Genomic DNA, 25102 nt, shown 5'->3' with positions numbered 1-25102 from the left:
GTTTGATTCCCTCATACCCTTGGGCCCAAAAAAATCCCAAAACAAACAGTTGTATTCTTCTGTGAGATGCGAGTTTCAGTTGTCATGTGGTACTCTCAAAAACACGGCTCGTTCGGACTACACAGCCACAATTTGGCAGCATTTCAGAGGCTAGAATGTCACGTTGTTAAGAGCACTCATGGTGAGATAACAATAATAAACATTATATTGGTCTGATAAAGGTGACAAAGGTTGGTTAATTTCTGCGGCATGTAACACTCATTATCAACGCTGTCAGTCCGCTTTTACTCGGAGCATCATCAGTGATACGTTCTGTTGTTTCTGCCCTATTACTCATGTGTACAGATATAGACATTTTGCATGTTATACGTAATTCGTTCTAAATATAGGATTTTTGAAATATGGCTCAACTAGTACTGGCTAACAAACATTATTTCAGCACTTACTAACAACAATGGATACTGTTAAATGAAAGTAAAATATTAAACCGGGTTTAAGACCAAATATTGACATATAAGTGATGAAAAACTATATTCTGTTTTAATCACATGTTACTGTAACGTCCTGTATATAAATATGAGTCACTCAGTATGATCACCCCAAGTTATAGTCACTCTAAGTCATAGTAACTGATTTCTACAGCTGTGATTGTAAAATGGAACAGAAGTGGGTCACTGACAGAAATGGCACCAATATAATCTCAAGTGAGTCTGCAAAATTACTTCAGCATTTTGTTAGCTGAATGTTTACAAGGTAGTAGCTAAGAATTACTTGTCTTAAAAAGGCTGAAAACAGGCGTCCCAAATCATTCTGTACTTTGTAGAAGTCTATTTATCATCTTAAAGTCTAAAATAATATCCCGTTCATGTCATGCTTCATCAGACTGGAATGAAAGTGTCATTCTACAGATGTTCTGTTGACCACTGAAGAAAAGTCAGAAACGACTTCACGGAAAGGTACAGAAATATCAGAACCACAACCAACAGACTGAGAGACAGCTCCTTCCCCAGAGATGTGAAATCCCCCCACCCCCCACTGACACACACACACCCATACGCACACCCACACACACAACCTTCCCCCTTGACACACACACACTTTACAAAGTCATTGCAATGTTTGCACAGCGTAAGTTTTCAAAGTTTGCTGCTGACTTACTCATATGTATATATGTGTACAGCTCTATTTTTTTTAAATTTTATTTTATGCTTATTCTATTGTTTTTATATTTGCACTATTTAAACCAGGAGGTACCGCCCAAAATTTTGTTATTTCTCTCATAATGCCAATAAAGGATTCTTGATTCTTTTAACCGAGAGAGAACCAGTGAAAGCCATGTCCTACCAGCATTGTGTAAGCACAGCTCATTTTACAGCATATGGGAATGTTCATTTTCAGGTTTCTCAGCTGTGCTGAGCTCATAAACAGAATATGTAGTATGCAGTTTTGTGTGTTTAGCTGACACGATGATATATATGCTGAGCAAAATACCACTGTTTGAATGCTCCTGATCAGAGAGACAGTCACACAACAGCAGCTGCCTTAAGAGCATTAATTCATTGATCTTCTGTAATCGTTTGTCCTGTCAAGGGTTGGGTAGATAGACTGGCAACCCGGACAGGTTGCCAGTCTATCACATGCTGTGAGGCATCAGAGCTAACCACCTCACAACTGTGCTGCCCCTTAAGAACGTACTAATCATAAAAGAAACCACCCCGTCATTATTTAGGGACTGGTCAACAAGTTACACAGATTTATCCTGTGTTGTTCTGTGTCAATATCTCAAGCCATGATGTGCATAGTTTCATTAATGGTGTAGGTTTGGATTATCCTTACCTCATTTTAAATTTGTGTTACAATAACAATCACAGTGAATCAAATCTTTCAGTAAGTAAGGTCTTGATTTGAAAATATCCTGAAAAGTAACTGAAAAGAAACATAAATCTCTCAGTAAATATTTCTGCTTGCAACACAGGTGTTCTCTGTAACATGAGCCACTACATTACATACTGAACATACTGTGTCACTACTGTGGCTCACGGGAACACCCACATGAACGCCTTGTTATGTGCTATTTCTTGCAGTGACTGGTCAAAATGTCACTATGAGAGAGGTTACATCATCACCACTCTTAAACTGCCCTCACAGACAAGATTGCCGGACGAATGAGTGTAATCTCATGAGGTCCCTACAGAGGGCAGACATGTAATGGCCTGCATCCTCTGAGCTGCTCACACACTACAGCAGTGCACTGAGATTATTCCCTCACGATCTTTCCACAAAGCTGTAATTGCTCCTAGATGCTATTAATCATCAGTTTGATTCTGACAAGAGAGCTGACTTTATGTGGTGAAAGGGACTGTAAAGCTTTGCAGTTTTTAGTGAAGTGACATTATTTTATATTATCTTTTGCTGGAGTGTTGGACATGTTGAACTCAACTTACTGGAACCAGTGGCTTATTGACATACTGGAAGTAGACATCCGAAGAACGGAAATTGTAGTCATAAAGATCAATTCAAACCGTGGCAAACATCATAAACATGACACAACATGACAAACATCAAAAACCACAACAGACACAAGGATGTGTCTGTTGTGGTTTTTGATGTTTTATGTGAACATCATGACTAAAGCTTCTTACCTGAATCTGCATGATTCTATACATTTACTTGCTGCAACACAATATGCTCTTTGGATAATGACATGGACAAGCATGTGTACAGGTGTTTCAAATAAAGTAAAGTATGCCACAGATACTTGATCAGTTTGGGATCTAGTGAATTTGGAGGCCAGGTCAGTTCAATTCAGTTCAATTCTATTTTATTTTATATATCGTCGATAACAATACAAATTGTCTCAAGACGCTTTTTATTTCTTCCATCCTTCATCAAATCCACGACAGATTAATCTGAACAGATGCGGGAAATCAGACACAAAATCCCACCTGAAACTTGCAAGCCAGAAGGCGACAGTGGCAAGGAAAAACATGCTATATAGTGGTGGCACAGAATTGCATGACTAGTAATAGAGAAGAAATAAGATAAGAAATTAGAGGACAGGAGCTCAGTGCCAGAGAAAAAATGAGAGGATATGAGCTTGACGCAAGAGAGAAGAGGACATGTGCTCAAAGCAGCGTCCCCCAGCAGCCTAGACCTATTGCAGCAAAACTAAGGGATGGTTCAGTCCAGCCCTAACTATAAGCTTTATTAAAAAAGAAAGTCTTAAGCCTGATCTTAAAAGTAGAGAGGGTGTCTACCAAAGCAGCAGAACAGAATTTCGAATTATAACATTGAATTGTCACAAGATAGTCAATGTTATTTACTTCTCCTGTCAATGGTTTTAATGTTTTGGCTGGTTGGTGTATTCTTGCACTAAACTGTAGAGAAGAATACAAAAAGCCATGATTGTATGCAATACAGGCATGGATGTTTATTGTAGTTGTAGTTTTTAATCTTCATTTTACAACAACAGTCCACTTCAGGGTTATTAAAGGTGAATTGTCTCGGTGCAGCTGTGTCTCATACAACATGCTAATATTCTGAACATGTCTTTCATTCACTCCGATTCTTTACATTGTTTTTCAAAAGCCTCGCACAGTACTGCAGATGGACCTGAATGAATACAACAGATGATCCAAGCAGCCAATCACATAAGATCATATCATTCATGTGTGATTGTGAAGTGTGGATGCAGACAGCAGCATGTACGCAAGCACTCTTACAGTCAACTGATTGCCAGTGGGAAGAGAAAAAACTAACTGCATAAGTGTAGCTGATTACAGCACGGGTAAAATGAGTGCATTATTAGAGGATTATGAAACAGACAAAAAAACTAATCAAGGGAAAGCCACAGACATTCACTTAACTGTTCCTCCAATTTCTTTTTTTTTTTTTTTTTTTTTACGTCTCTGGCAATGGCCCACACATTTGTCCTTGAGGTTGTTATAGCAACACCGTGTAAGTGTTTGGCGGAGGATAAATCATCTCCTCTGTTTGGAATAAAACAATGACAAGGTACAAGTAATCATCTCCAGCATCTGATGAACAGGGTCCAACTCATCAGCACAAGAGGACTCAAAGCCGTGCCACGCACACTTAAACTGATATTGGCTGCCAAGACACATCTGAGGGCTTACTTATTATGGAGCAAGGGCTCTGATTTACATCACAGGCATGTATGGCATGTTTATGATATAATTTCATCCTTTGCTTTTTTGAGGCTCTAATTTAGCCATAAATTCAGAGAGTGATTGTAGCAAGACAAAAGGTCTGTACTAACCAACAAATACACCCAACCACTTTGGAGGTTCTGGCACATTTTAAGGATTTGACCATTTGCACAGCAAGGGCTTATACGCTAGATGACTGACAGTCCATTTATCTTGATAAAGATGCATTGCCTAAGAGTGTACCCAAAGTCTGATGCAGTGTATCTGTTTGCTCTTTTCCACAGAGCTCCATTGTTGTTCAAAACGTGCTAAAAAGACAGTTTTGCTTAAAGCTATGTGGTGAACGCATTTGAGTATTTAGCAGTCAAATGGACAGATATTTCCCCAGGAGCTTAAAAGATAGTGACTATTGTATTTGTAATAATCAGGTTACCAGAAAAAAATAAATCCAAATGAATGTAAGTATTGTTCCACATGTCTGCCATGGCAGTTGTAGAACTTAATTAAATTTGCTTAAATGTGAATGTTTTCAGCATTTGTTTACAACAAAATGACGATTGGTTATTGGACTGTCCAGTTGCGTGGAGGGGTATCTCTTCTCTGTGTCACTTGAAAAAACACCCCATAATAATATTCAGATAGTGTCAAAAGGTAATTTTTCTGCTCCTTCTGCTGTCGTACCTGATGTAATTTAAAATACACAACAATTTCACTGCAGCTAATATGTTAAGCTAAAATGAGGACTTAACTATAATGACTTGTAATGACTCTGGTGTAATGCCATCTGCCGATCAAAAGTGTTGTCAGAAAAAAATTAATGAAATTCCTGACAGGTTTTGGTATATGTTTTTCCTAATTAGCACATTTTAACTTGCTGAAATATAAGATTTTTTTCCCCCCAGTAATTGTTTTGTGACGTCAGTGACAAGATGAAAACAAAATGGCATGTTGTATTGTGCACACACACACCCAACCCTCTCCTGCTGTTATTGTTCACCTGCTCTCTGATTAAGGCCACGTTTTGGCCTCATGCCTGGGAACCAGCTTTGTGTTGTAGCCTCACGGTGCTCTGCATCTTCAGCAGATCAGCAGGCACGTTCAGGCATGATCTATATCTGATTTCCCGCATCTGTTCAGATTAGTCTGTCGTGCATTTGATGAAGGATGGAAGAAATTAAAAAGATTTTTAAAGAGAATGCTGTAGGTTATCTGTGGTCTCTGTGTCCATCATATTTTTGAACAACAAAATTTGGAAAGTATATAAATTATAGTTTAAACATGTATCATGTACGTACACCGATCAGACACAACATTAAAAACACTGACAACAGAAATAAACAACATTGGCCATCTTGAGACAATTCAGTGTTCTACTGGGAAACTTTTGGACCTGGCATTCATTCATGTGGATGTTACTTACACATGTAGCACCCACCTAGACCAGACCAGGCACCCCCACCCCACAGCAATGACACTACTTGATGGCAGCAGCCATTTCTAGCAGGATCCTGACACAGGCACGCACACACGGTTTAGGAAAAACTCAAAAAACATGAAAAACAGTTCAACCGGTTGACCTGGCCTCCAAATTCACTAGATCCCAAACTGATCAAGTATCTGTGGGATGATCCACAGAGGCCCCTCCCCTCAATCTATAGGACCCAAAGACCCCCACTAACAACATCTTGTTGCCAGACACCACAGGACACCCTCAGAAGGCCCATGTCCATTCTCTGATGAGTCACAACTGTTTTGAAGGAAACATGGAGACCTACACAATGTTAGGAAGGTGGCCATAATGTTATGCTTGACCAGTGTAGGAGCACTGACTGACACACTTTCCTTGTGCCACTTTTTTTGGAGGCACAAGGGAGGCCTACACAATATTAGGAATATTAGGTCGTAATGTTATGCCTGATCAGTGTATGTTTTAGGTGAAAAAAGTCTTGATATATAATCAGAAATGGACATAATGCTTTTCTTTGACAAATGGCTGGCTGCACCAGGCCACACTCCCATCAGCCCGAGAGCACATGGAAACAACAAGTTAACAAGCTAGCAGAAAGGTAAAAATACTCAGCCAAGAGTGTGGATAAATGGTTAAAAAATAGTTAATAGTAATGGATAAACATGGTGAAATAGTAAGCTAATAGTAAGTGACTCTGTCCTCCTGTTCTGTCCTTACTCTCCATGTAATTGATTGAGCTGAATGGAAAACATTGGTAAAACACCCAAGAGTTGCTAGATAGGTAGATACATACTTTATTTATCCCTTGGGAAATCTGGTATCTAGTAGCATTAGTAGCATATATAGAGACAGGAGGAATTACTGTATAGTCAGCAAAAAGAGGAACAATGTATAAAATATATACGTATATATTAACAATATACATATATAGTATATAAACACAATATACAAACTATATATATATAAAGAATAATATACAAAGGTGTGTGTACATATACATATATATATATATATATACACACACATATATATATATATATATATATATATATATATATAGGCTAATACATAGATAGATAGATATACTATACATCTTTCTCTCCAGCTCAGTGGCTGAGCCAGCTGGTAATCAGGCCTGATTAGATACTCATCACATCAGTTTGGATTCAGCTCATGTTTGAATGGCTGAGGGCTATAAATGAAGGGGATGTAGTGTCTGATTGACTTGGAAATGCACAGGCAAGCAAACATACAGGAGACAATTGCACTCTGGGAAAGCCAGGCTTTAGGATGCAGTAATTACCATATGCCTTCTGACAGAGCTGTAGAGATGCTTTCAATAGCTCTCTATGCACCTGGAGGCTAAACCTGATGAGGTTTGTAGACAGGGGGGGTGATTGGTCAGTCCAGTCCTTTACTGTCTTTTACCAGAACAGCATTTAATTGAAAAAACACTGTACATTATTGTCGTCTCTGACAGTTGGTTTGTGCAATGATCCCGGTGTCTGTAGACTGTCTGTTTACAGCATAAGCACCTTTTCTGCGTATCTGGATTGCCTTAAACCCATTCTCAGAGGACAATCCTAAAGACTATTTACAGAGTTAATTCCCTTCACTTTGACATTGCAATAGAAGTATAATAAAACCCACTTTGGTTAAAACCCACTTAGTTTTTCAGGTTTACTTACTAAATCTAAAAATAGAAGATGGCTTTTATAGATGGGAGTTAAAATACCTATTACAGTGTATACAGGCAGTCAGAAACCATATGACAAATGGTGACCGCAGATAGCACACAGCAACGAGTGTCTGACTGCTCATGAATTTAGTGTCATTTTGACACAAAAGAGAATATGCTGTACTGCTTTCAGTGAGGGGGCATTAGCTGGCTGAAATAGGTACTCAAGTCTAAGCTCGGATTAGCGCTCAGCTCCGTATATTGCCAAGGGATTTCTCTTTTAACCTTATGCCTGTGGGTGATGTCTGTGGGGGGTGGGGGCAGCTTTGTGGTGCTGAGGCAGTATAGTTAGTCTGATGATGCTTCTCTCTCTGATCAGACAATGTAAATGTTAATCAGATTTATTGGTCAAGTCCAGCACACTGTACTGTATATATATATATACACATACAAGGACTTAGTTCTCTGCATTTAATCCATCCATGTGAACACACAGAGAGTAGAAGTGGGCAGTTACATGTGCGCAGGGAAGAGTTTGAGGGGTTAGGCGCCTTGCTCAAGGGTACTTCTGCCATGGAGCCAGAGATCCTATAGTCCTCAATCTACTTCTCTAACCACTAGCCCACAGCTCCACCTGAAATGACTGGTGGTGAACACTGATGCCTCACAGCAAGAAGGACTGGCGACCTGTCCAGGGTGTACCCCGCCCCTCACCCAGTGACAGCTGAGATAGGTTTACCTTACAGAAGGTCATCGAGGTTACAGAAGATGAATGAATGAATTGATAAGTCTATTTGGGACCCCTTATGATTACAGCCTAAGAGGAAGTCAAGAGATACCCTTGTGAAACCACCAAGTCAGCACAGGGGTGATGTCTGGGTGGATCAAAGGGTTGACAAAACACGTTAACATGAGAGACCACTGGTTGCTTCCTGTTTTAAATAATCATAACCGTTCAACAACCTGCGATACGCAACCGTTTCTTTAGGAATCATGCTGCCTTCAAATGAAACTACTCCTTGCTAAAACATGGAAAGTTGTGCAAATGTTTGGGGTTCAAATGGTAACACTGACTGTAAGTCGTGCGAACACACCTACTATTCAGTTGTGGCATATAGAAGCCACTGAGGGTAACAGTTTAGCTAGCTAACACTCATGCAGGTGTAGGAAAAGCAAAGGCATGACAAAAATGTGAGTGTTTTGAGTATTTCACTCATATGTATTATACAAATACAAACAGTTCTACATCTGTGCAACTGATTTGCAATATATTAACTTAAAAAATCACCTCTGTCTCTATTCAAAACTTCAGCAAACAACTCTTGAACTCTAAACTTAATGAAACATTTCAGTTACGAGAGGTTGTGTACGTCACAAGAAGAGAGGACCATTCATATGGACTCTTCTCATAAACACGACCCCATTTATACCCCAAATCCCTCAGCTGAGCAACGTAACCATGACAACAAATGTGCTCCAGTTGAACCCAAACCCTGATCTTAGCTTAACCGCCCAAATCTGTTCAGTCCATCAGCAGGTGTCTACGTGTCAGACAGAGAAGAAAGACGCTCCCATTATTTTAATATTTTAATAACTGTTCAAATGATCAAATTCCCTTTGACCCTTTGGAGCGATGGAGCTAAATGAGAACCACTGAACTCAGCCTGTAGTTTCTATTGTAGTAGACAGTAACACTCACTGATGATTAATAATGTCATAATGCCTCACATCACTGAGGCCTACAGTAACTGGGGACTTGCAGGTTATGATGCAGCCCGTTTCTTGATGAGTCCAGTCGTTCTGTCCTGGGAGATGGACACAGTTCTGGCAGGTGAAGATGGGCAGGACTCCTCCCCTCTGTCTGATCTGGGACCTGTCGGCTCAGTCCGCTCTGTCCTCATGCTGCAGAGCCTCTGCTGCCAATTATGGACAGGCGGCATCGATGTTTTTGGTGAGTGCGCGCTGGGACAAAGCCATCGAGGAATATATTTCACCGGATCAAAACAATTCGAAAACATCACATTTTTGTTTGGGAAGATGGGATCATACCGGGGGCTATCAAATGGAAACTACTGCTCTGATCGGCTCGAAAAACTCTAAGTAAAAAAAAAAAGGCTTCAAACAGGTGAGTTGATCAGCTGACTGCGTTAGAGACTTGGGAAATAGTCTGAATTTCAGATCTAGTTTATTGAGAAAAGCTGTTCTTTTTTTCACATGTTCAACACAGCAAGAAGTGAAGAAAATGAATTTATTTATTAATTTAATTAAACGTAAAAATGCATACAGCAGGTATAGACCACGGGAACGACGCTCGTCAAATCGTTTACAAATGGACACATATTAAAAATACATGATAAAAAGCTTTAAAGTGGATTATTTTAAGTCCTAAAAACTCCAATAAAGAGGCCTGTGTGCACAACTAGCATTAAACTGCTATACATATAATTTTCAAATCATCAGATCATTTGCTCCTAATAAAGAGAGGTGTGTATGTTATGGTAGGGGGGGATCTTACTTTACCACAAATCTACACCCTTGGGTGCTGCAGAAAATCTAACCTCCAATAAATGAAACCTTTGATTAAAAATCAAAAATAGTCTTCATCAACAGCAGGAAATGTGACCAAGATATTCAAATAATAGATACGAGCTCATATAGGGAGATGGACACAGTGTTATGTTTTGTGTGTGTTTCCTGAATTAACCTCATCTCATCCACACTGTGCCTTATGCAGATTGTCAGGAAATATTCCTCAAGCTGACAAATGGCAGATATTTGCACCACAAGACAGGACAGAATTGTGGCTATCAGGCTCGAAAGAGAGAAAATTTAGATCTCTGACCTTAGGGTCATTTGGTACCTTTACAACCACAGTGATTTCTAATAACCTTCACTGTCCGTGTAGCACTTCATGATTCATTGTTTTGATCAAACCAAGGAAAGTGCTGCATGATTGGGAGATGGTGATGTAACTTCAATCCAGAGAGACAGACGCACAGTTGAGTTTACCTTTCGTCACCCTTCAAGCACTCAGCTTCTTGGCGTTTCTGTCAGTGTGATTTAATTTAGTGGGGGTTGCTTAACTCCCTGGAATTAGCACTAATCTACATGAGTGCACGTGTTACAAACAGTGGTGTTCCCCAGAGATCAGTGAGTCATTGTTTAGCACTAAACAAGAGCCTAAACAAAACTAAAGAAAACAGAAAACAGAAAATCGATTTTAAATCTTTATAATCAATCAATCAAACCTCACCTAATAGATGACACTTTATGAATCGTATAAGGATAGGACTGTTCTCAAAAACATACAGTCAGTATGAATCATTCAGAAACACTCCAAACAGTCACAATTTATACATGTTTTTAAATTCAGCTCCTGGAGCAGACATGTCTGTTTCTCCAGACCATCGGTACGATCAGCCACATACAGCTGTACCTGTTCTTTAAGTGGTGCCCTAATAGACTTAACCTGCTGTACACACCACTGAACATAGAAACTACAGTCCACCTGTAAGCCATAGCTTAGTTATTTAAAAAGCCAGCTGATAGTTCACAGAGCGAGGTCACTGATCCTGTTTAGTGTTTAAGGATATAATCAGCGTGTATTTTTAGGCTCTACCCTCAGACAGCCAGTGAAAGGGGATGTTCAGTAAACACACACAACAAACTCTCATAACTCAGTTTTTAATGTTTGACTTCAGACTGATAGGACTGCCGTCACCATGAAGTGTTTTGTCTCTGTACCTGTGTGCTCCAGGCCCGCAGAGCCAGTCACCACAAGATGGCCAAAGTGTGCTGTGAAAACTCCTTTCCAGCCATAAAGCGGCCGTCCAGCAACATGTCTGACGACGAGCTCGCCGTCATAGAAAACGGGGACAGCAGGTCTGACATCACCATCACTGGTTGTGGGAATAACCAATAGCCATTCTGACATCTGGGGGCAGTTTTTGTACCCCCGACAGACTAAATTAGTAATTTGGAAGATATTTTACGTGACCATGTCTGCATATGTTCTCCCTGTCTGCTGTCTGCCAGGGCCCACTCTCTCTGTGAAGACAACTGCGAGAGAGCTCTGTCCTCTGAGTCATTCACAGGTGCTGGAGCAATGGCCAGGTAAACGTCTATACAACACTATAGTTATTACTGTAGTAGGCATTTACCAGTGGTGGAAATGAATGGCACAATTCCCAATTACGCTGTGAGGGCCTCCTCTCTTATTAGTTACCATTTCAAATAACGATGAGAACACCTTTGTAAAAGTACAATTGCAGATTTGTTTTGTCTTATTTCCTCTCAGATGTATCCTATGACCCTAAGTTGAGAACCACTGATAGGTAGACTGTTCCCCTGACAAGCTACAGAGTAGTTGGTTACACACTAATCTATGTAAATTAGTGGTGATGCACTGCAGGCATCACTGTAGATTTAAGGGGGTTTATGTTTTAGAAATTTAAAATTTCACAGAGCCCCAAACAATTACTTGCTTTGCCTATCCTGACTTCAAGTATAGTTTAGCGATAATATTCCTGTACTTTTACTAAAGTGTGGGATCTGTCCACTTCCTCCACCTCGGGTATTTACATATACTGTGAGTGGTTAGGACTATAGTTAATAATAGCTAATAGTTTGTTCCTAGCCTAGACGGGTGTCACTTTGTGCTGTTCTACCTCCCAATGACCCCCTAGGCTGTCCTACTTCTTCTTCATGCTGCGGAACTGGGCGTCCCACAGAATGAAACCCAAAGAAGAGAGGCACGACTCGTTCCTTGACCGCTTCAGAGGCCCTGAGCTCAAAGACACGTCCAGTCGAGAGAGCAATGCTCAGTCCGTGGGCCATAGCGACATGCTCCGCAAGAGAAAGTAAGCAAGTTAAACACTCCCACCAAACAGGCCGACTAAGCTGCATTATAACAGCAAACAATTTCTCTTTAATTCGTTAGACTTGGCCTAAAGGATCTAGAAAATGAATTAAGTTACAGTAAAATAGGAGTTAGTGTTTAGTTTCAGTAATGTGAGGTTTCCTGTTCGGGCCTGCACACACACCTGCCTCACCTACATTGTTAAACAGAAAGAAGATTAGACTAAAATTAGACTACAACCACATTCTTTGAATACACCAGTTTTGCCTGTTGAAATCCAGCCATCCCATGATATCGCTCTCCTGGCTAACCACCAAGAGTGTGGTCTAGCCATCAGCCCAAATCACATATAATTGTATAATTTTATGCAAACTCCTGGGAGTTCAAGACGTGCGATTGAAAATTTACATAGGAATTTGGCCTTACAAAAAAATGAATGAGAAAATCTCTGAAGGTTTGCGGTGCAAAAAACAAAACAAAAAAACATTTCATTTGTTTCTTTCCGAAGTCTTGCCAGTAAGTGGCCACTAGCTGCTTACAACATGAACAACTGCAACAACACAGACGAGTAAGTGTGTTCGTAGCTGTGTAGATTTTAATAGATAAGTCAGTCATGCTGGACATTAGAAACATCTGTTTTTGTAGCTAAAACAGTAAACAACGCCAGCTGTCTTCCAAAACCCATGTCCTCTAATTCTCCCATCTCTTCCTGCCTTAGACAAAAACAATTCCTCTGTCCCTTTGCTTTCTTGACAGTGTTTTGTTGCAAGTTTTGAGGTGGGTTATAGTTGTTTTTATGAACTGTTCAGACATTTTGTGTTCTGTACCCAACAAGAGTCTATGAGAGTAACTTGTAGTACGACGCCCTCTGCTGGACAAATGTATGACCCGCACCAGACCTTCCAACAAAGCCTTGTAATTAAACATAGTGAAACCTGAAAGTACCCCCACCACCCAGCACCTTCACATAGACCAGTAGACCTCTAACAGTCCCTCGTAGCCCACCTCCGTCTTCGCTCTAATCGACGTAAAAACCAAACTTGTGATCCGTAGCAAAAAAGAGGACAAAAAAGACGAGATTAAAAAAGAGGAGAAAAAAGAGGAGGAGAAAAAAGATGAGAAGAAGGAGGAGGAGAAAAAGGATGAGAAGAAGGATGGGGACAAGAAGGAAGAGGAAAAGAAGGACGAGAAGAAGGATGAGAAAAAAGATGAGAAGAAGGACGATAAGAAAGATGATAAGAAAGATGATAAAAAGAAAGAGGAGCCCCCGTAAGTACCCCGTTAGGCGCACTAGGTCGAACAAGACTTGGAAAAATCATTTTAAAAAAAAAAATAAAAAACTGTCTCTTTCATATATATGAGTAAAAATGAAACTCACGAGACAAAACAAGTTAATGTTAAGTTGTTTCCAGGAAAGAAATCTGGATCATGGATCCAGCAGCGGACCAGTACTACAGATGGCTGACCGTCATCGCAGGCCCAGTATTTTACAACCTGATGATGATTGTAACGAGGTAATGTTTACTTCACTTACTGACTACTTACTTTTCACTGAGCAGGGTGCTCACCGATTATTTCTTCTTGTCTTCTAGGGCCTGCTTTAATGAACTCCAGGACACATACACAAAACTCTGGCTAGTCTTGGACTACACCTCAGACTTCATCTACTACGCAGACACATTTGTCAGATCAAGAACAGGTCGGACTCTTGACAAATGATTCAAGAATTTACTTGAACACCATTTGGTGTCTTTTGTAAGTATGGGAACAAGCTTCTGATTTTGTGTCTGTCCCTCAGGTTACCTGGAACAAGGCCTGCTGGTGAAAGATTCCAAAAAACTGAGAGACAAATACAGAACGACGCCTCAGTTCAAATATGACATGATTTCAATGATACCCACTGATCTGCTGTTTCTGCATTATGGATTCAACAACCCGGAGTTCAGGTTAAACCGTCTTTGCAAAATATCAAGGCTTTTTGAGTTCTTTGAGCGGACTGAAACCAGAACCAGCTTTCCAAATATGTTCCGTATCAGCAACCTCGTACTGTATATCCTCATTATTATCCACTGGAATGCTTGTATGTTCTTTGCAATTTCAAAAACAATTGGTTTTGGGTCGGACACTTGGGTGTACCCCAATATCAGCCACCCAGAGCACGGCCGACTGGCAAGAAAGTACATCTACTCCTTGTACTGGTCTACGCTGACCCTCACCACCATCGGAGAGACGCCTCCACCAGTCAGGGATATTGAATACCTCTTTGTCATTGCAGACTTTCTCACCGGTGTGTTGATTTTCGCTAGTATTGTCGGTAACGTCGGTGCCATGATCTCCAACATGAACGCATCTCGCGCCGAATTCCAGGCGAAGATCGACTCCATAAAGCAGTACATGCAGTTTCGAAAGGTCACCAAAGACCTGGAAGCCAGGGTCATCAAGTGGTTTGACTACCTGTGGACGGAGAAGAAGACCTGTGACGAGAAGGAAGTGTTAAAAAACCTCCCAGACAAGCTTAAGGCTGAAATTGCCATCAATGTCCACTTGGATACGCTGAAGAAAGTGCGAATTTTCCAGGATTGCGAGGCCGGTCTGTTGATTGAATTGGTGCTTAAGCTGCAGCCACAAGTGTTCAGCCCCGGAGATTATATCTGTAAGAAGGGGGATATTGGCAGAGAGATGTACATCATCAAAGAAGGGAAGCTAGCGGTGGTGGCAGATGATGGAGTCACTCAGTTTGTAGTGCTCAGTGATGGTGCATACTTTGGGGAAATCAGTATCTTAGGCATCAAGGGCAGTAAAGCCGGCAACAGAAGAACGGCCAACATCAGAAGCGTGGGATACTCTGATCTCTTTGCCCTGTCCAAAGACGACTTAATGGAAGCGCTCACTGAGTATCCGGACGCCAAGAAAGCTCTGGAGGAGAAGGGTAAAGCCATCCTGATGAAAGACAACCTGATCGACGAGGCCGTCGCGAACGCCGGCGCCGACCCCAAAGACCTGGATGAGAAGCTGGTCAAGCTGCAGAGCAACCTGGACGTCATGCAGACCAAGTTCGCCCAGCTGATGGCGGAGTTCACCTCCAGCCAGACGAGGATGAAGCAGAGGGTCACCGACATGGAGGCCAAAGTGAAATCCATGCGACCAGAGGACCTCTCCGAGGTGGTGGCCGACAAAGACAAAAAAGTTCAGTAGTATGAGGCACCCGCGAACTCTCACAGGAAATAAAGGAGTGACACTTTTTAAAGGCCCGTGTTTATATCTATTTATACATCATGTTTATTATCATCTTATGTGTCAAATTGTGTACAGTGTATGCAGCAAAGATATATTTTTGTGTGTATGCTGTGACTCACAGCCAATTTCATGTTATCATGGAACTACTTGAGTACAGTACGTTGAGCAGAAGCACTCATGTATGCAAAAAAACAATAAAATAAAATAAAATAAAATAATGGCTTTGATTAGCCTTAGAATAAGGAGATTTGTTTTCTGATCAGTATTGGCATTTTCCAATATATATTGATCTATCTGTAAATAAATAAAACCAAGTGTTAAGGACAATTCTTACCGCAACCGCTACTTCCATTTGATACTATATGAACAAAATAATCTAAAATGTCAGTCCTGTTTATAATTTACTGTCAGCATACGCTACCAGTTGTAAATCTTGAATGTGAATAAACATTAAAATGTTCATATAACATGCACTGTATGTGTCTAGTATATTGTTTGGCTTGACACCGACATATTCTTTTGGTTGTTTTTAATCATTATTACTGGCTTGAAGGCCACTGAAAACTCAAGAGGAGATTATTGCACGGATGTGAAATGCCACTTTTAAGCTAACATCCAGTTAAAACAACGGGGAATATACATAAATACGCAACCAAGACTTTCGTGTTCACGCAAGATCCCCTTGTTTGCGTCTAGAGGCTATATTTAAACCAACAGACTGAACACAACAAGGACATTTTATCCCCAAGGCAGCTTTACCATTTTCTCCCTAACAAATGATAATTCTAATATTATTCAGTTTAATTGTAGCTGCATCAGCTTATTTCCTGGCAGACATTTTCACATGTCGTCGTAGGAAAGCACAGGCGCAGTAATGATGGCTCAGTTCCATTAAGTCACCCAGTAAGACATGTCACTAAACCAGCACGCACAAAAAGCAAAACCTCCCCTAGGTATAACGCACACATGATTAATATAATATAATAAGTGTGCTTTCACCACTGTGACAAGTCAAATTTTTTGCTGTTAAAAGGGAACTAAATGTTCACTTTGTCTGCTGTTTGGTGTCGAGCGAGGAGAGTTGGCTATGAAACCAAAATGTCAAAGCTGCAGAACGTACAAACAAATCTATGAACGGAAAAGATACCGAGCGTCCTACAGCTCAGAGGGACTGAGGTCACGGGATGATTCCCTGTCGGTTAAATCAATCCTTCATATATTCAGGTTGTTCTACACCGTACAATTCCTCGAATGAATATTTGCGACAAAGTTAATGTTTTTCCACCTTTACTTTGCATAACAGCAGCTTTTACATAAGAGTTTCACATTGTCTGCACATTCTTCATGTACCTGAGATTATTTGTCCAAATAAAACATTGATGTGTTTTCCATATTTATCATTGCACGTTTGGCAACTGCACTCAGAGGTGTGCAATCAGAAACTCCGAGGAAAACCAAGAGTAGGATGTGAAAGTCTGAAGTGGCCAGCCAGTGAGTACACTCTGAAACCAAACAGTCGGGTCAGGTTCACAACATTTCGTGGGTTATACAAGAAGCACTGCACACAATTAAAATAGTTAGTTTCTGACCATAAAAGAACCTCAGGGTTAGTAGCGAGCTTGTTGTCACACTGAGAGGAGATACTTTAAATATAAGTTTGTCCAGTGAGGCTCTTTGAAGTAGCAGTGATATAAAAGGCTTCACTTCAATCCCTGTTTACTACAATGACAATCGTACCCAAGGAGCACCATAATGCCCAGTGAACTCTTGTGGGAAAAGAGAGCCTGAGGACTGAATACTGCTACACTTTGAAGACTGCAAAAACACAAAAAGAAAACGTCAAACTGACTAAATACACACTGTATGTGCTGTGTATAAGTGCACTTTCACAGTTGTCACCAATCGAATATTGTTTTATGTTTGCTCGGAAATAAAACACACGTGAAAAAATAAATGATTCAGATATTGTCTTTGGGAAATCTAATGTATATGAAAGTGACTCACAAACGAAGGTGAGGCGTCCGTGTGAAAGGCCTACCGTGAAGTTTGACTGCAAGTGTTTGTTTAGGCACAGGGTTACTGCAGCATTTTGTTTCATGGCATTTCCCTATGTTTTTTTCGTTTTTTTCTGTGATACTCCCTTTTTTTTTTTGTTCAAATGAAGTCCAAAGACTTTTCTTTATGGATCTTTCACAGCATCCCAAACCCTTTGGCGTAAGTGATGGCCTTGAGGAGTCTTTCTTTCAGTTTCTCCTTGGAGGAGTATTCAGGGAGCAGCAGAGCATTAAAGCAGGTGTGGGAGGTCGGTAGCCTGCAAGAAAAGTCAAACATGGGAAAATCTTAACAGAGATGTTAAAGGGTGTATCTGAGAATCACTAGAACGAGTCTGAATCTGAGACGTGAACAAAGGGATAAACTGTCAGCTATGGGTGTATTTTCAGGTGTGTTGACTGATTAAATACACAACAACCTGTTTAAATCTGTCTCCTACCTGTCTGTGTCAGAACCATTCTTGGCGATGATCATTTTTAATTTGCCCAGCCCGCCAACTGGTGCTCTGTCTGTGCCGGTCGTGAACTGAAGAAACAGCCTCTTCTGCTCCTCGCTGAATGAGTGAATAGTTTCCCAAAAATCTCTGCAAGCAAGAAAAAAAAAAAAAAAAACACTAAGCCACTGATAAAATCTGCAACTTAAACATCAACTTTTTTCCCCCTTACACTTACTTGATTATTTGACTGTCTTTGCTGTAGCCTCCGTCATATTCTGTCGTCTTTTCAAGTGCTTCAAAGTCCAGTTTCTAAGAAGGGAAAAGAGACTCCACCGTTACTAATGGAGACTCCGGGTGAAAGCAATAAAAATCTAAATTAAGACGTGTTTCCTCACCCTGCTTCCACAGATAAGCATCTCCACTTCCTCTGGTCGAAACAAATATTTCAGCGGGGACTCGTTAGTGACCATTAGGAAGCCTTTTTTGAAGGCGTTGAATTGTCTCTCCACGCTCTGGTTCAGAATGTACTCAGCGTACAGATCTACAAACTCCTGTTAGTTAGAGATGTAAAAAGAAATAACGAATAAACAAATAAAGCAGGCTCATCGTTGATTTATTACTTTTTTGAACAATCACTCATTTTAAGGTACTGCTTAGTATTGTTAAATAATTTGCAGTTATTTCATGTGTGTAAATAATCCTGGAGCTGTACTTGTGAAATGTAGACCTGACATTCAGTCAAAAGTGGCACAAGGAAAGTGTGTCGGTCAGTGCTCCTACACTGGTCAGGCATAACATTATGACCACCTTCCTAACATTGTGTAGGTCTCCTTGTTTCCTTCAAAACAGTTGTGACTCATCAGAGAATGGACATGGACCTTCTGAGGGTGTCCTGTGGTGTCTGGCAACAGAATGTTGTTAGTGCCCCTTGTTAGTGGGGCCTCTGTGGATCATCCCACAGATACTTGATCAGTTTGGGATCTAGTCAACCAGGCCAGGTCAACACCTTGTGCTGTTTTTTCATGTTTTTTTAGTTGTTCCTAAAGTGTTTTTGTGTGCGTGCCTGTGTCAGGCTGCATCCTGCTGGGGATGGCTGCTGTCATCAAGGAGTGTCATTGCAAGAGACGAGAGCTCAAGAAGAAAATCATTTAATTTGAAGATGTGGTCTTTTCCCTGTGCCCCTCTACATGCTTCAAATAGAGTCAGTGACAGTTATCTGTTTGGCTCATGACCTTCAGAGCTTTTAGCTTTCCTATTTCTGTAGCTTCTGCTCCTTGTCTTTGTAAGGCTTCAAAACGTGTGAGGAAAATTACGATGAAACTAATATTGAGCTGCTGTCTTCTGCACTATTTCAGTTCTCAGTTCTTTCACTTCAATAACTGTGTTTCTGAATCTCAGCTGAAAAGAAAACAGCCATAGTCACAAAAAGCACCATCTTAAAATTAAACTATGAATGAATGAATCTTACTTTTTCCTGGCTATTTTGGTCTATTATGAGAAGAAACTCGCAGCATGTCTACTTACTGTATTACTGTTTTACTGTATTACTCTAACTGCTATGTGCTAAGCTAAGTATTTGATGTTTTAAAGGCCACATTCTCCCTTTACCATGGTCAGCTAAACTTGCATAGGCTCAGATTTTACCTGTCTGTTCTCCTTAGTAACAGGGATCTGGTCTCCTTGCTCCTTCAAGTCATATAATACTGGGTTTCCAAAAAGGTCTGTCTGTGATATCTGGAAGGTGAGCATCATGTCTTCTTCCACATTGCCAGTATATTCACGCAATCGCTTCAGACTTTGGTAGAGAGCCTGCAAAAAAAGAATGATCTGGTGTCAAGTGCATCAGCAGAAATAAAAGATTTGGTTTTCTATCCAACATATTCAAAAGCTGCTGCCATATTGGATCTTATTTTACCAGTAAACTCATGCACATTACAGCTTTGTGTAAGCATTTTGGAAAAACCACTCTGATTTATAGTGTTTGTCTGTGCTTTAACTGTGGAGAAAGTTACTATACTGGATGCGAGTCTGACAGGTCCAAGAAGGTCCCTTTCTTTCCCAAGAGTTTTCTGTAGACAACCATTGGGAAATGGACATCCAGGATGCAGTTGTTGTAAATTGCAAGGCCCAGGACAATTCCAATAAGCGAGTACTGCGCTTCATTCTCCAGCGAGGATGAATTAAACCAGAACAGTTTGGTGTCGTCGTCATACGTGAACATACCTGTTCAGAGATTCATTCAGAGAGAGAGAGAGAAAACAGAAAGGAGGAAATTAATTTGTGATGAACATTTTCCAAAGAATTAGATGACAACACTGGAACTACTCTCACTTTTGTACAATATGATACAGCTATTTGCTTAGCACAAATTCTTGGACATTGCTAGCTTGTAATCCTGTAGTCTTCATACAACTGGAATTAAGTGAGATTGTTGGACAAGTTAAAATCTTTTTCAGTTCATTTACAATGGGTTCATCTGGGATCCATGTTGGTAGGCAGAATTTTTCAGGGTCAGGCCAGCTGTTTCTAATCTTTATCCAAAGCTATGCTAACAGGAGAGACGTGACAGTGGCATCTAATTAGGCAAAAGGCAAATGAGCATGTTTCATAATATGCTGAACTATTCTTTAAATATGGTGTGTGATATATAAAAGGAATACACAGTACACATCACATACTATATTTGTTATTTGCAATCTCACCTATGTCAGGATTGAAAATTTCTTCCAAAACCAGCTGAAAGAACTCCTTTGAAACGCCTCCTTCATCTACACCCTGCTCCCCTTCAAACTCAACAAACAGCTGCTTCTTCAGGTCAGACGGGTTTTCCATGGAGATCATCTCCAGCTGTAACATTAGAGGGTAATGAATTACATCACCCAGACATTCAAACTTGTCTCTTAATTTAAAATCTCCTGCATATTCAGTAGTGACAGAATCTGGTGATACTCACTCTGACGAGGGCATCGTCAATGATGTGGTCTCTGCGTACTTTAAGCTTGAGATAGGGGTTGGGCTGCTGGCCCTGGACCATGCTGTAGAGGGCGGTGAGACGTCGCTCGCTGTACATCCTGATCCTGTTGTCATAGTATAGGCCTTGGTTCTTGGTGATGACATTGAGGATGAAGGGGCAGCTCTGGAAGGAAAACTTAGTTTCTGCATTGACCTTGAAGAAAGTGAAATCTTTGTCCATCTCCACCACATCATTCACCGACTCATTAATAAAATCCTCAAAGGGAATGAGGGGTCTTATGCAGTCTACAGGTCTGACGCCCAGTTCTTTCTCAAGTGGGTCGACCCGGGGGCCCTTCCTGTAGAGCCGCTCCTCACCTAGCAACTCATGGAGGGTTAGCTCATCCGAGTCGGCGTCGTCCTCCTCCTTCTCGTTGTGCTCTATATCCACCTCACCTCCCAAGATACTTGCATAGAAGACAACCTTCAGACACTGGGTTGCAGCCACCACAGTCTCATCATCGTTTACCAGGTTTTCACCGTCGTACTCATTGCTGACAACTGTGAATGTGATTAGCTGCTGGAAGGTCTCCATCATACGGCGGATGTGCGGGAGACTGTACTTTGACCAGAGCTTTGACAGCTTGGCGAGCGCAGTCACTGGCAGTTTGCTCATCGCCTTGCAGAACTGTGGTAATGCCACTTCGAGGTACTCTGGGCTGTGAAGGTTACTGTTCTCCATCACGATGATAAATATATTCAGATAATCAGGGTTTGTTTCGTACACATCAAGATATTCCAGGTCAAGTTCTACATTAGGAGTGAGGTAAACGATTGCGTTCACAAGAGCTGCCTGGACCTGGTCAATGGATAGAAGTTTGTCATAGACTCGCCTCACGGCGTTGATGTCTACTGTAACCTCACAGGAGTCGAACATTTCATTTGGAGCTTCATTTTGCAAAGCGGCTGCAGAGGAGGCACCCAACTCCTCATTTTGTTCCTCACCTTTCTCCACGTCTGTTGTTTTAAAAGAGTCTTGGTTTTCTGGATCATCTGGTTCATCTTTCCTGAAACTTTTCATCAGGGCCTCAGCATTAGAAAAAATCCTGCCTATGACACGGACAAGAGCAGAAAAGTCCCCTTCTTTCTCGCAGACACTGAGGATCATACACACAGTCTTCTCTGTGAGGTAATGAACATCTGGAAAAGCACAGGAAAATAAAAAACTATTTAATAGCCGGTAAATTCAGCATCCACAATAATCAATGGTTGAGAGTTTTACAGTACCTGAATAGTTGTCCTTGGTGGAACAATGGTCTTTGTCGCTCATCTTACTGTCCAGCTGAGTGTTTTTGTCGGCGCTGGATGCGATGGAGGGGTAATAATCACAGAGTTTGGCATTAATCTTAAAGAGCTCAAGCGCTTTGGCAGCTGCCGTATTGTTATCCAAAGGTTGAAAATCAGAACACGATGCGCAAAACTCGTTCGTGCAGTTGCCATTTCCACAGCCTTCAGTTAACTGCCGAAAGTAGCGCTCAATTAGATGCTTTGCAGTCGCTCTGTTCCTGTGCAAGATATTTAGACAGGAAGTCAGAATGATCGTTTGAAAGTCGTCTATGATTGGACAAAAAAACATTAACAAATACTTGCAACTTACATATATATTTAGGTAAATCAGTGTATACAGTGTGGACTGGATATTTGTCAAATGCAAATACACCTAATTTTACGATCCTAAGAAAAAAAAGACAGGGTGCAACACTGAACAAAGGTATTAGTTTAACTAACAACTTGTGTGTTAGTTTAGCTATTACTAATGCAAGTCCAGATAAAGAGACTTACATTCGGATGGATTCAGATACCCTTCTGCAGGCCTGATGGACAGTACTCTGAAAGAAACATTTAGCAGTATTGTGAGAACATAATTGCTGTAAATGTATGGTGGCTTCTCTATCATGATTAGTTGTTTATGACTTGATCAGCCTAAAACGGGCATGCATCTGGATTAAAAATGTGCCATAATAGTAGAGCAGCCTCAACCTCAATCTTTTGCTTCTGGAAAACCTTTATCGATATACCTGCAACAAGCTAGTGTTGGCTAATATATCAACCAGCTCAATTTTGTTATAGTAGTATCTTATAGTATCTATAGTATGCTCTGTTCACTTGTAAAATAAATCAAAGACAAGCTGGGACAAACATATTTGCCTAATAATGTAGAGGGAATATGAGTAACATCTGATCACTTCTGGTTCTAAAGATGAAAGAATAGGAGGAGAAATGCAGTCAGCTAATTCCTAATATCTAACCAACATTTCACCTTTACATTCACGGTCAATCATTAATTTCACATTCCTCACATTATTCTGAGCTGCAGGGATGAAATACGACTGAAAAAGCATCAATCAGCAGCGTAGGAAAACTCTGGTGGGACAGAAGATTTAAACTTAATCAAATTAAATTGTAGCTATTATAGTCACTGTGTAGTTATTCAGTATGGTTGCTCTATTGAAGTCACGTGGAAAGCAAGGGTGGGCTAAACCACTGGACTGAACAATAAGAACATCTAGAGCTCTTTATAATTAGTTTGTGGCTTTTTATTGTGAACTCATGTCAGCATCCTGCAGTAAAGGTGACTCTGTAGTTAAAGTGACTGGACATCAGAAAGAGTGATCTACACTGGTTAAAAGTGAGATTTCGACTTACAGCTTTTGTCATACAAGAGACAAATAGGTGTGTTTGTCCAAAGATACCTGGTTAACCCATAGGCCTTGTTTAATATAAAAACACATAAAATAAACAATTTGCCATGCAAAACATTCTGAACACTCATAGTCCTAATAAAAAATACTTTTTATTTTTATTATTATTATTATTACTACAGCGTGCATTCTGGTTAAATTATAATTACACCACCAACATGATACTGCAAAAACAGACAGCTGACTATGGCATAGCGGCATAGGCGGACATAGCGGCCTGAAGCTAGCAAGATATGAAACTACTAACCAGGCTAAGAAAATAAATGGGCATAAAGTAGTGTTAGGTTCAGTGCCCCGTGTCGTCTGGGTCAGTTTCATGTACCAACCTGAGATATGATAGATAGTGTCTGTCAGTGACACTGCAAAAAAAATAAAAAATAAAATCTCTTCAGTCACTCTGAGAGCGGCGACATTGACTTCACCCCAGGCTCCGCTTTATAAATAAATAAAATTACTCTAACACGGGTAGATAAGGCTCGGAGGTGACAGCGTTGAGGAGAGAAAACACTTTTAGCTTGAAAGTAGAAGCAAAAATCTTTCCTGTACCATCTTGTAAACAAGAGCGCGATATATCCCAGCATGCAGCGCGAAGCTGTCATCATCATCATCATCATCTCCTCCTACTTGCACGCTCGACACTCAGAGATAAGCGGAAATAATCAACAATTTAATGTTTACTATGATATATATATATATTTTTAATTTTTAGAAAGGTGTTAAAATACACATTTAAGCAGGCAATAATTTTTTTATTTTTTTTTTCCACCTATTCTAATGAATAATGAGCTTTAAATGGCTTTCATAAAGATTTTCAGAAATAACTGATTATTGATCTGTGCTTCATACTCTAAGTTGTGTTACCGGCCTTAACTGATAAAACACAAAGTGAATTTGATATTCAGTTTGTGTTTTATCTTGTCGGTGCTCTACTATTGGCTACTACTGTTATTTTTCTTCTTGCAATTATTACTACTACTATAAAAGTTGAAGTTCATATATTGCTCCACTGCAAACCTCTGTATTTAAAGATTGTACACTTACATTTGTTCATACACGAGTTGAGACCGTTCCATCTTATGCAACCTTTAATGTCTTCTCTTGTACCCTTTTAATTTAAAATGGATGCAGTCAGCATCCAATGACCCGTCATGACTAAGAAAATGTATTGTCAAATTTGAAAATGAATTACAAATCTAAAATTTTAATGTTTAAATCACAGACATATTCAGATCCTAAAAATGAAGAGCATGTCAAGATGAAAACCAAACAATGAAATTCTCTGAACTCTTTGTGGACCACCAGGGTAAGACCATGGTGGCATACAGTAGATCAGTGCTAAACCATTTATAAAGTTTTGAGTGTCACAGTGGCCTCAATAGTAATAAAAGCAGATAAAGTTTGAAACCAAAAGGGACTCTTTATAGAATCTACGGCCAAATTGAATAACTGGTCAGGAAGGTAACCATGAGTCTACCTAACAAAACTGCAGA

At 40.3% G+C, this 25102-nt stretch overlaps 2 protein-coding genes across 4 annotated transcripts; one reads left to right on the top strand and one right to left on the bottom strand.

Annotated features, from left to right (window-relative positions):
* The first annotated feature begins 10562 nt into the window (after positions 1–10562).
* Positions 10563–15374, top strand: cnga3a (cyclic nucleotide gated channel subunit alpha 3a). Its single transcript, XM_084548938.1, has 6 exons — positions 10563–11197; positions 11351–11428; positions 12001–12174; positions 13586–13687; positions 13766–13872; positions 13972–15374. The coding sequence occupies exons 1-6, from the start codon at positions 11097–11099 to the stop codon at positions 15366–15368; spliced, it is 1959 nt and encodes a 652-aa protein (XP_084405064.1). The 5' UTR covers positions 10563–11096; the 3' UTR covers positions 15369–15374.
* Positions 15375–15419: 45 nt separating this feature from the next.
* Positions 15420–24292, bottom strand: ube3a (ubiquitin protein ligase E3A). 3 transcript variants are annotated; one of them, XM_084548937.1, is made up of 11 exons: positions 23939–24292; positions 22693–22739; positions 22138–22415; positions 20852–22050; positions 20601–20745; positions 19916–20121; positions 19543–19707; positions 18294–18449; positions 18134–18207; positions 17902–18045; positions 15421–17721 (listed from the first exon to the last, which is right to left on the bottom strand). In XM_084548937.1, coding segments are annotated over exons 2-11 (2490 nt in total). In that variant the 5' UTR covers positions 22695–22739; positions 23939–24292; the 3' UTR covers positions 15421–17600. The 3 variants fall into 3 exon arrangements, with proteins under 3 accessions (XP_084405061.1, XP_084405062.1, XP_084405063.1); XM_084548935.1 differs by having other exon boundaries at positions 15420–17721; positions 22138–22739; XM_084548936.1 differs by lacking the exon at positions 23939–24292 and having other exon boundaries at positions 15420–17721; positions 22138–22756.
* Between the last annotated feature and the right edge of the window lie 810 nt (positions 24293–25102).

The sequence above is a fragment of the Chelon labrosus genome, assembly GCF_963514085.1.
Source record: "Chelon labrosus genome assembly, chromosome: 7".
NCBI lineage: Eukaryota > Metazoa > Chordata > Actinopteri > Mugiliformes > Mugilidae > Chelon > Chelon labrosus.
Note: the sequence above shows the minus strand (reverse complement) of the source record. Positions and strands in the feature narration are given on the sequence as shown.